General features: G+C 36.8%; 1 protein-coding gene across 7 annotated transcripts in view; it reads left to right on the forward strand.

Moving 5' to 3' along the window:
- The window catches only part of PDE5A (phosphodiesterase 5A), a 114,152-nt gene extending 102,322 nt beyond the window's left edge, over nucleotides 1-11,830 (forward strand). For all 7 annotated transcript variants that reach the window (XM_061443749.1, XM_061443731.1, XM_061443740.1 and 4 more), the window contains 9 exons: nucleotides 425-550; nucleotides 2,610-2,704; nucleotides 5,847-5,934; nucleotides 6,945-7,045; nucleotides 7,140-7,217; nucleotides 8,103-8,166; nucleotides 8,731-8,805; nucleotides 9,313-9,396; nucleotides 10,944-11,830. In XM_061443749.1, coding sequence (XP_061299733.1) covers nucleotides 425-550; nucleotides 2,610-2,704; nucleotides 5,847-5,934; nucleotides 6,945-7,045; nucleotides 7,140-7,217; nucleotides 8,103-8,166; nucleotides 8,731-8,805; nucleotides 9,313-9,396; nucleotides 10,944-11,081 — 849 coding nt within the window. In that variant the 3' untranslated portion in view covers nucleotides 11,082-11,830. The remainder of the gene's footprint in view (nucleotides 1-424; nucleotides 551-2,609; nucleotides 2,705-5,846; nucleotides 5,935-6,944; nucleotides 7,046-7,139; nucleotides 7,218-8,102; nucleotides 8,167-8,730; nucleotides 8,806-9,312; nucleotides 9,397-10,943) is intronic.
- The last annotated feature ends 216 nt before the right edge of the window (nucleotides 11,831-12,046 follow it).

Consider the following 12,046-nt stretch of genomic DNA (forward strand, 5'->3'; position numbering starts at 1 on the left):
AAGCTGATATGAGGGAAGAGCCACAAGTTCATTATCAAAACAGGTCTTAAGAGAGCTCTGTAAATAAAAAAATACATTTTCTCTGTCAAATATGTTGTTACAAACAAGGATTTTTTTCTCCCAGTTAGCTCAACTTAACTCAGTTTCTGAATTAACAGCACTGCATCTGGTATTAACATTTAGCCATTAGTAATAAAACCCCAAACACATAAGTATTACGTACTCAATGAAAGGCTGAACTAGTGGATGTAAGCATATTCTTATCTATGTTGGCAGTTACAAGTATGTTACATTTGAACTTTTAAAAGGAACTATTTTTTTTGCTGTGAGAGTTTTCAAGCAGGAATATTACAGAAATATTTGTTTTCATAAAAATAGATTTCAAATACATTTACAGTTAACTATGTGATGCTGTTTCTTAAAGGTTCTCTGCAGATGGATTTTAAGTGTAAAGAAAAACTACCGGAAAAACGTTGCTTATCACAATTGGAGACATGCCTTTAATACAGCGCAGTGCATGTTTGCTGCTTTAAAATCTGGTAAAATTCAGGTACATTTTGCTGTTTCTACATTAAGAATCTTCTAAAAATTTTCTTCTAAAAAAATTTTATAATGATACATAGTTTGATTGCCATGTCAGTAAGATGGTCATCATCCTGTGGCACTGCTAATGAAATCAACATATTTTTGCTGAAGGTTTACAGCTTTAAGGGCTTGGTTTGTGAAATGGCTGTCATCTTGTTATGTACCCAGTTTCAGTTAAATCCTCTGGAAATGATTAGGTAGATACAGTGGGAAAATCTCAAATAAAACACATGCATGATTATGTCCTTTTTTAAAGTTAATTCTTATGCTACAAGCAAGTCAAAAAGGTGGAGATGAAAAAGACTGACCCTCTTTCAGGGTGTTTCCTTATAGTATTCAACAGGAAATTTTTTAAGTCCAAACAGAGCTGAATACAGCTTTAGACAAAGAGTAGAATGTTTTTGGAAATCAAGATTTAAATGCTCATTTCAACGCTTTTGAACAATGCTTCAAGCTTCCACTTAAAAGACATATAATATCTTTTAAAAAAACCTTAATCTATCTTTTGTGTAAATATTGAAGAGTTATATGATCCCCAGAATATTAAAGATACCAATTCAAGATTTTTTCAAAATATGTTTTTAGATTTTTTTTTATATTCTTGAAGAAAAGAGAATGTGTCCATTTATTCTGTATTAACGTGTTTCTTTACTTTGATTACAGACCATTGTTATTAGTTGGTTTATATTATTTTTCAGTAAATACTTCTGAGAGAATAAATAAATCCTATTTGTAGACCAAAACCTAGTATCAATAATGAAGAGGCATTCCTTTCCTCTGAAAACTTGTCTCACAAAAAAAAAACCAAACAAACAACAAGACAAAAGGTGCTGGACAAGACAAAAGAAAAGGCTTCATATTCCTTCTATACTGCAGTGGACATGGTAGTTTTGCTCTGTGTGTGGTCTAGATCTGATGATCCTGATAGCTTGCTTGCTATTTTTGGAATCCTGTCTGTCTCCACTGTAATTTCCATAAACTCCTTTATTCCTCACTACATTGGATTCACTCCACACTGATTTTCGGGTCCTAGATTCTGGAGTCAGAATGGCGTTGATCATAAGTTTCTAATTTTTTCTCTAGTTTGAGGTAAAAACATGATGGGGGACACATCTTCCTAGCAGAAACATAAAAACAGTCATTTCCAAGCTGATTTGTCTTTTAACTACACTAAGGACAGGCTTCACTTCTAGAAAACAGATGTAAATCTACAGAAGTTGTAACTGCTTAAAGAAAACTTGGCTTTGATTGTACAGAGGGTGCAGCCCCCCAGTGGCAGTGCTTTCACTACCTGTTCTTCAAATTCCTGAACTGACTCTTGTGCCTGTGGCTCTTGTCCCATTATGAAACACTGCATCAACAGTGTAGCTTTGTCCAGCTTCTGTTTCTTACTGGACAGATTTAAATAAATTTTCTATCTAATTGTGCTTAACAATATTTAAGATGCGAAACAGTCACAAAAGAGAAACTATAACCTGTTCACTAATCTGTTTTGGAGGTCCAGAAGAAACTCAAAATAATGAGTCAGATAGTGGTTAATTTTGTTTTCTATGGGTTTTAAAATTCTGTTCACTTATTTGTCCAGTAATCAATGAAAAGCATGTATTTTTTTTTCCTTCTGATTATTCCAAGGACATTTTATAATAAATGTTTATACTGAAATGTAGCCTAACGCCCTTGAGGTAATGGAATAGCTGAGCTAAAAGTCATGGGGTCAGAATTTTAAATGATTCCTCACGCTCTCTCTTCACTGTCAGGTGATATGCAAGTCACTTCCTCATCAGTGTAAACAGGGCTAGATGTCTCCATTGATGTCTGCATTGAGATGTAGGAGAATGATTATTAGTGTTCACCACAACTTCAGAGATACCCCTTATTCTCAGCATCCCATTTTATGTCCTTCTCCTCCTTGGGCTAGAACTGTATCTGCTGTGTGGTAAAGCCAAGACAGCAGATATAAAACACATTGTGCAAATAAATTCCCATCACAAAGCTAACTCACTTATGTTACTGTCTACATACAGAGCAAACTGACTGATTTAGAAACACTGGCTTTGCTGATAGCAACTCTAAGCCATGATTTGGATCACAGGGGAGTGAACAACTCTTACATACAGAGGTAAGTCTGAGAGAAATTAAGTAAAAACAAATGAATACCAAAATCACAGCACTAAATTAAGTACAACCTATTTGACTTCACAATGTGAGGCTGTGTAAAGGAGCAGGTTTTTAACAAAGTAGTAAGTGCAAGAACAGCCAGAAGTGTCCACAGCGAACAGCCCAACCACTGTGGTTGACTAATTAAAATGGCAGATGAAGTGAACTCTTAGTAAGCTGTGCAGGGACAGCACCTTCAAACTCCTGTTTCAGAAGTCATATCCCCCATTGCCCATACAGTGACAGCAAAAGGTCCCACTGCTAAGGGACAACCTGTAGGGAATGTGGAGCTTTTCAGGTTTCTCCCTGCCTAGCCAGCTGTTCCCTGTTTAGTCTCAACCAGCTGTGGGTCTCTGAGCTGAGATCCGCAGCTATCTGATACCAAGGTGTCTCCCTACCATCTTGAACTCATGTTTTTGCAGAGTTGTAAGTTGATTTGGATAAGTTACATATTTAAAATCACATCACAAATGTATGACTGTTTTGCACTGATTTAGTATTATCTATGCTCTTCAACATTGATCAGTTCTAGAATTACAGAGAAACTTTTACAACATAAAAAGTCAAAACATTCTTTGAAACAAAATATTTTTACTAAAGAAAATATTTTATTTTGAAGTTATCAAAATAGGGCATCTGAACTCTCCTAAAATTTTCTCCGTATTTTAATTTTTAACTAAAAATACCTAGTTTTTTTATAATTTATCAGTAGTTTCAGATCTGCTTAAAATGTGTTTTTCAGTGAATTTAGTATTCAAGTAACAGTATACAATCTTTCCTTAAATAAATAGCTTGACTTAAAAAACATGGTATAATGTGATTACTCTGATTTGGCAATGTGTCCTGATCTGACCAGCAATGGGGAAAAGATACCCGGAAGTGCATACTTCTGTCTTTTTCTGGGAGAGTTGGAGGGTGGAAGAAGTTGTCTGCTGTTTTCACTGTGTGTAGAGTAAGATACTAGGGGAGGAAAAGTTTGTCCAAGGCAGAGAATACTGGAAAGACAGAAAGTAAGTAAGCTGAAGCAGAATTCCACCCGTTCATATAGATGTGTTCAGGGTAACACTAAGACTGATGTGTAAAGCAAATTAAAAACAACCAAAATCCCCAAAATTGAAAGAATAACCTTTTTCTAGTTTCTTAAAAGGGGATTTCAGCAGTAACTGTAACCTTGCAGTGATTGGAACCAGTTAGTTATTTTTTGCTTTATTTATTTAAAAATAAATTTCCTGGAAGACATCTGGAGATGCGTCATCTCCTCTCAGAAATGTCCTGGGAAAGTATCACAGACAGCAAGATCTAACATTTGCACATGCTTCAAAGCAGCAATGATTACAGCTTAATAATTGTTTTGCAATGGAAAGTTCCATGAATTTTGTTTTTTAAATCCCTCATTTCATTGAAAAGTTTCTAGGAACAGATCCCTTTTGTTTCTTAAGTATCTTGTGGATACTTAGCATATAGTTTTTTTCTTAAGCAACAAGGTTTCAAAAATTAAAATAATCCTGGTAGTAGAAATTACAGGAAAGAAACTGCTGAAAGGTCTTTTGGTAGATAGGCTGAGGGTTTATTTTCTTTTTCTTCCAAACCCACATGTAAAGTAGGCAAGCCCAGAGTATGAATAGTGCATAACTAAACCACTGTGTTCAGAAGGCAGTGGTGTTCTTTAGCTCAGTGCAGTGGTTTAACAGAAATGCTGTGTACTACAGTAGTAGGACCTGAGTTTACTTCCAGCACTTGTGTCTTCCCAGACAGCCAGGGTCTGTAAGTACCGAGCAAGCTCTAGTTTGGTGCAGAACTTGGGAAGATAAACTAAAAGATATTTCTCACATATTTCTCTCTTCAGTCAGGATGAACTTTAGGGGACACAGTATGCATTCGACTTAACTCAATGGGAATTTTCACCCAGCATGCATTAGCACCATACTACAGTTTTTTTCCCTCCAGAAACACACAAGTAAATATGCTCTGTATGCCTTTTGCAGTGGTCTCAGAGGAGGAACTGGGCAGTCAGCCCATAATCCTCAGGGGCTTGCATCCTTTAATATCCCTTTCTGCATTTTAGTTTGTCTTTCCATCTTTTTCTACACATTTTTGTGCTTCTGAAATTCCCAGCCTCCTCTTAGGACTTTTACTGAGTCTCCGTGTGCAGTCACTTACACAGGGACCCAGTCCTGCAGCTACTAATTCATATGAATGATTCTTAACCATACAAAAAGTCCCAAGGAACTGTATGCTAAAAAAGAATTTCTGACATGATTAAACATTTGTAGGCCAGATTATAATTAAGAGTAATGGATTCAGGATCAGCAGCCAAAGAGACTTGCAAATGAATTGAGATCTATTGAAGAGATGACATAAGCAACATGGGACCAGGGTCTGAAAATGAAGATACAGTAGAAAAAATTAAGAATGTTATGTAATGAGGAACAGGGGAAATCAGAATCCCTCAGAAAGGAGAAGTTTAGATATGCTTTATCTAAAGCCACTCAAACAGTAAATTCTATTTTCTAGACTAAGATAGCTTTAAATTCTGCATTGGCACAGTTGGTTTCATGCTGGTTTTCTCTGACTGTAGTACAGCCAACATCTTGTTTCCCTTTTGGATTTTACCCTGGGCATAAGATAGGATAAGATAAGATAAGATATTGCAGTAGTTGGTCATGAAGAGAGTGGTGATGAATTACCGGTACAGTTACTAATACTGGGAAATTACTCGATCAACAATTTTGGGCCCTGCTTGTGAGTCCTTGTTGCCTTCCCCTTTCATACAAAAACTTTCACTCTTCATAAAACCTTGTATTATATTCTCACTCCTTGTGTGCAGCTGGTCTCTACAGATAACAGAAGGCAGAAAACTAGAGCTGTCAATGCTCTGAAAAGTAACAGCATTGTCTTTTTGCCTTTACACCCCCTGCATCCTTCCAAATGTATTTGCTTTGTTTGGGAATTTACACAGAAAGAGGAAAGGAACTGGTTAAGCACAAACCTGGGTGGGTTGGAAAAACTGTTAATGAGAAAATAACATTAAGAGGGAAGTCATTTCTGGACTAGTAGTATGTTTAATTTGATTTCTTAATCTGATCGGTCTTTTTGCTCTGCAGAAGTGAACATCCACTGGCTCAACTGTATTGCCACTCAATCATGGAGCATCATCATTTTGATCAATGCCTTATGATCCTGAATAGTCCAGTGAGTGCCACATTTTTTGCACACTGAAGGAAACTATTCCCTAATTTACTTTTTATTTTTAGCTTTTGGATAGATTCCCACCCTTTACATTCCTAAGTGATCTTTATTCCTTTTTGGGTAAAGAATGCAAATGAAGCAGTTTTGAAATCACGGTTCCATTGCTGAGTGCCGCCAAACCTTTCCAAATGTTGCTTGACAAGGGAAGCCTTGCTAATATCCTTTTGAGTACCTGCTTCCTTGGACCAAAGGAAACAAAAGGCTTTGTTGTCATTTTCATGACCTCTTATGAACCACCAAACAAACCCAAGTCCTTGCTCTCATTTCAAAAAACATTCCAGCCTGCACATACACAAAGCAGTTCTGATGAGACCAAACCAAACACTGCTAATGTTGACATTCCAAAGTGAAGCCAAACCCAAGTTAAGTAAATATGCAAGTGAAACTAAGTTCTTGGTTTATATTATTAACTAATTCTAAAATATAGGCAAGTTGCTATTTCACCAGCTCCATAGTGCTTTGGTTTAACCGTGGGCTGCTGAGCTTATATTACTATGTAATAGAATTTAATTGTTATGTTGCTTCATAAAAGGAAAATATTTTCATTTATGTGAGGTGTATAGGCAGGTACTGGAATCTATTGTAGTGCCTCTGCTTCAGGGAAGGATCAGAAGGAAGATGAGAGAGAAATGCTACAATACAGCTAGCAGCAAATTTAATTTTGATGAATGGAATGAACTCAAAGGCTTTGATGTTGCTCTGCTTGGAGTTTTGTTTTGTAATAGTTGCTTAGGATGCTGTTGCTGTTCTGCTTTCTGCCATTACTCAAGACTGGAATTTTTATTTTTAAATTGGGGAATGTGCAAAAGAAAGCAGGGTAAAAGAATGACATCGGATATGAGCAAGCAACTCAAATGAATTAGTATCCAAGAGACATTTTAACAAACTGGTGTGCTGTTGCCCATTTTACTGATAGCCCCGGCTTCTTTTTTTTTTTTTTTTTTTTGTAAAAGGGAAACCAGATTCTCGGCAGCCTTTCCATTGAAGAATACAAGGCCACACTGAAAATGATAAAACAAGCCATTCTTGCCACAGACCTAGCACTATTCATAAAGTAAGTCAAAGGCAACTTTGGCTGGATAGTCATTGCTGGATGTTTGAATTTGTGTCAGCATGCTGCAAAAACTTTTGTTTTAACTTCCTTAAAGGAGAAGAGGAGAATTTTTTGAACTTCTAAGGAAGAAGCAATTTAATTGGGAAGATCCTACACAGAAAGAGCTATTTTTGTAAGTAAAAGCAGACTTATGAAGTCGTCAGCTAATATTATTAGGTACCTGATTTTCAATGCCATGTTGCTGTGAATTTCATTAAAACCAGCAGATCTGTGTGCTCTGGGCTTGTACAAACTGGCACTAGCACATAGTGGCCAGTGGTCAGTCACTGAATGACTCCCTGGGTCTGAATTACAAACTCTGCAACCTGTACAATAAACTTTGTTAAGTAGCACATGGAGCTCTGTGAACATTTCTGTTCTTCCCAGAAGAGTGTAGGGTTCTTGCCTATGTAGCATGTTCTTTTGCTGTGGATACTTTATACTTCAATATAGAATTGTTGAAACTAATAGCTAAATATTGAGGACAGGCAGCTTGTTTTGAAGCAGATTCCTTAATAGCAGGGAAGAAAAGAAAGCATTAAGATCAGAGACATATTGTAATGCACAGCTACAGAAAACCAGGCTTACATAGGCTCTCTTGGAAAGAAAAGATGCCGTATTTCAAATTCAGTGCCTTTAAAAAACAGCCTAATTTAGTCATGTTTTATATCTATTCTTACTCCAGTTCTTGGCCCTCATACTGTCAATAAAATGGCAGTCACTGCTAATGTCATAAATAAATAAATGTGATGTCTGTCCAGTAGCAAACAGAATGAAACAGTTCATTTGATGTGAATCCACCGAATAAGCTGGTCCAGCTTTGCTCATTTCTGCATGCTCATTTCACACAAAAAGTCAAAGTCTGCTGCATCACTGAGCCTTGGATACCTTTATAACTTCGCTTTAACTTAACTTGTTTCTTTGATGTTCTTTGAAATTTTATACTGTTATTAATCACTTGACTTGGTGGCTACATTTCATAGGGTTTTTTTCTGTTGTTTTTTATTTTTTTCTACAGAGCAATGCTGATGACTGCCTGTGATTTATCAGCCATAACCAAACCATGGCCAGTTCAGCAACGGGTATATACTTTAATTTAAGATCTGCTAAATACAAATACTGCGTAACAGCTTCTGCTCCTTCCATCCAGTCCTTATTGCAAAAGCAGTGGTGGAATGCTTAGGAAGTACTCCTGCAAAGTGCTGTATGTGGACTGAAGACTTTCTCAGGTCTTTATAGCAAGATCTGTGCATTTAGCTATGTCACCATGTTAGCAGTAACCTAAAGGTGAATCAGGAACCTGTTCTTTCCAACATTTCTGTGTTACTAGAAGGCAGTAGTCAACTGATACAACACCTTAGTATCAGTTGACCTTTTTCTCTGTTGATCATTGCAGCTGATATCAGTGATAAGATGCCTATGTGCCATTTTACTTTGTTTTGTCAGAGTAAATATCAGCACGCCAGGTGTTTCGTTTGTGTACAGATGTGTGCATGAAGAACCCTAAAAGCTAGTTGTTAAGCTGGAGAGTTTCATTATGGGGGGTCCCAATTCAATATATCCTAAGGAAAGACAGGAAATAATAGCTTTTGGCTGTAGGTAGCTAGTGAACTTTTAGGGCTCTCCATGTGTGAAATCTCTTACAGATTGCTGAGCTTATAGCTACTGAATTCTTTGACCAAGGAGATAAAGAGCGGAAGGAACTCAACATAGAACCAACAGTAAGTGACAAGTCATGAATAATCACCTCTTTCAAAATGGCCTCTACAAATGGCACTTCACATCATTACTTTCAAAAGCAACAATTTCTCCCACTGACCAGAATACAGGGCCAGCTCTTTCCTAGTAGTCACTTTTCTTCTGTGGCTCTCAAACACCAATCATGTGGTGTTATCTCTGAGCCAGAAGAACAGACTGCATTATTTCTTCTAAATCAGTATTGTCTAGGAAATACATTCCTAAATTGGTACCTGTTTGCAAGCTATGGAAACCCAGTAAGCGTGTCTATTTGTCTAGCTATTTGGGCTCTGTCATTCCAAAGACAATCTCCTAAGGCAAGTCATTCAGTCAAATTACTTCCATTGTAACAGAAGTACGGATACCCTGCTGTGATGAGCTTGCTGTGCGTGTTAAGGTGCCACTTTTTAATTGCAGCCTTTCTCTTTGGTTTTGGCTATGGTTTTATTTAACGCATTTAAACACAGAGCTTGTTTGCTTCTTATCTGCAGGATTTAATGAACAGAGAGAAGAAAAATAAAATTCCCAGCATGCAGGTTGGATTCATAGATGCTATTTGTTTGCAGCTGTATGAGGTATGATGCCTAAGCAAGAATTGCAAACATCTAAATCCAGAACTGCTCACTGTAGCAGATTTAAAATTAGAATAAAAATCACGTACAAAACTACTCCCTTAGTTAAAAAAGGTTGTTTTGTGTTTTTTTTTTCTGTTATATATCACATATGGTTCATTATTCAGTTGAAGAAATTATTACAGTAGCATTTATCATTAATGGTATATTTGTCTGATTAATGCATTTTGATATAAGAACATGTTGCCTCTTACAGCTTTCAGTGCATCACTCTTTGTCATCTTGTTCCAAAGTCTGACCTGAACTGGAACAGCACATGGCTGACAGTGTCTGGGATTTTCACATAGGTTCAGAATATGCCAGCTTGTGTCCTAACCCAACAGATAAGTGACAGTGACTTACCTACAGGGCAGAGAGCACTAAAGAAGATGGGGAGCCTTATGGGGAAGAAGTGGCAAAACCAGTAACAGCACTGGTAAATTCAAGGAAGTGGCTATGGTTTGAGTTGATCCAGTGTTTTGGTTTTTTTTGACTGGTGTACAGGTAGGGAATACTACCTGCTTACACAGATTTTTGTTTTCTTTAGTGAGTAATAAATGGTAAAACAACTTCAGTGTTACTTTGAAAATGAAAAAGCAAACACTTCACTCACCCAATATTCAAATGCTATAAAAACAAACAAGGGTTGCAATGACAGCTTTTTCAGAGTTTTCTTCACTTTCCTCCAGTCAGTAGGAATGTGACACACAGCACAAACATAAATGAGTTTCCAATACAGCACTGCGAGTATGTGACTGACCATGTTATTCAGAGTAGGTCAGGTCCCTATGAACTGAAGTTTTGTGGCTTGTGTTAGCTAGGTAATCAGTACAGTTAAACTGAACGATCTACAAGTATTTATTTTAAGTGAAAAAATAAAAGCAATGTGTTTCATTCTTTCCATTTTCTTAATTGAAAAATACCATTTAGCACTTCTAAATGCTGCTTAGATATATACAGATAAATAAAATAGGAAAACTACAGAGATGTCAGCCCTATTCTTATAGTGTAAATGAACAATAATTCAATTAGGTCTACTGGAACTAATGCAGCAGCCTATAAAACCAGAAGGATCTATGGAGATTTATACAAGCTGGGAACTCAGTAGGGTCTGTATATAAAGTAACAGGAGAACTAGACATTGCTACCTCAAGTTATTTCAGCAAGACCTGAATTGCATGTGAGATTCTGACTGATGTTACATTTTGTATAGTGACCAGCAGAGGGGCCAGGTTTCTTCTCTGTGTACTTTGCCGTTGGTCATAGTAACTACAGAATCAGTGGGCTCAAACACTCTTTCCATACCTCAGTCTAATCTGCACTACTGCCAGGTAATTTTGTTCATGTTTGATATGCAGCAGGAAGTCTTCCTTGAAGTTTAAAATACATGTTAGTTTTCAATTAAATATATACCTCATATTTAATTCATTCTGGTCTCTCATGGTAATCTTTAAGAACACTTACTTTGTTGTTAAATTTAATACATTTTACATATTCTTGATTTATTTCAGGCCCTAACGCATTTGTCAGAGGCCTGCTACCCTTTACTGGATGGCTGTAGAAAAAATAGGCAGAAATGGCAATCCTTAGCTGAACAACAAGAGAAGAATCTGATCAATGGAGAAAGCAATCAAGCCAAACGGAACTGAGATGCTGATTTAACAACCACGAGTTTGAGTTCACATAGAAAACATAGTAATAGGGGAGTTCTGCATTTTGCTAAACACTGTATGAATCTGGCTTATGTTTTTCCACTGCTGTGTTATTTTTTCCACATTTCAAGATATAGCATGACCATGTATGTACCAAGGTTATATAAAGAATGTGTTTCTTTTATTACATCTGATGGAGATGGAAAAATGTCTGCAAGGGTATTTTTTGCTACCTTATTCTGTGAGAATGTACAAATGCAGTTACTTGACTGTCCCCAGGAGCCTATTACTTTACAGATGTATATAGTTGTTTAGTGATCATGTTGTGGCCAGTATCTTAAAGACTGCTGCATTTCACATATTTTTTCCTCTTCTAGTCTTGTTGCATTACATTTTAAAAGTAATGAGCAGTCTTGCCTTTTCTCTTCCCAGAGGTTCAGAGGAAGGACTGGGACTACCTCTAGGGAGCCTAATCCAGTATATACTATACTCACCTCTTTCAGGAGACGAAAGTGGGCTTTAGAGTGAAAAAAGTCCCAGAATCTGTGCACCCAGTAGGTTTTATTCAGACTAGAGAAATATCTTAGGAAATGTCTTGCATTTAGAGAAATATAAAAAACCAAACCCAAACCTGTGAATTACTAAGCAATGGGGGTCTTAGGAATTTTGTGGTAGGAGTGTCATAAATATCCATGAATAATGAAAATTACTTGAAGGTCAATGAAATGTCACAAGATAACTGACAGCTGTCATAGAAAGCTGCAAGAAGCACACAGAGAAATGGAAACTAAACAAGGTCATTTTTATATGCTGGTTTTAACTTCCTTTGGAAGTTGAATTTAACATCATCTTAACAGACTGAATCATAGGCAGGAGTAATAGAAGAGAATATAACTGCAAGAGCAAAGATGAAAGAGATAAATCAGAATGATGCAGAAATGGTGACACTTCTGGTGACTATC

The sequence above is a fragment of the Pezoporus flaviventris genome, unplaced genomic scaffold, assembly GCF_033815535.1.
Source record: "Pezoporus flaviventris isolate CSIRO_AGI_PZ_B2104156 unplaced genomic scaffold, CSIRO_AGI_Pfla_v1 ptg000002l, whole genome shotgun sequence".
Lineage (NCBI taxonomy): Eukaryota > Metazoa > Chordata > Aves > Psittaciformes > Psittacidae > Pezoporus > Pezoporus flaviventris.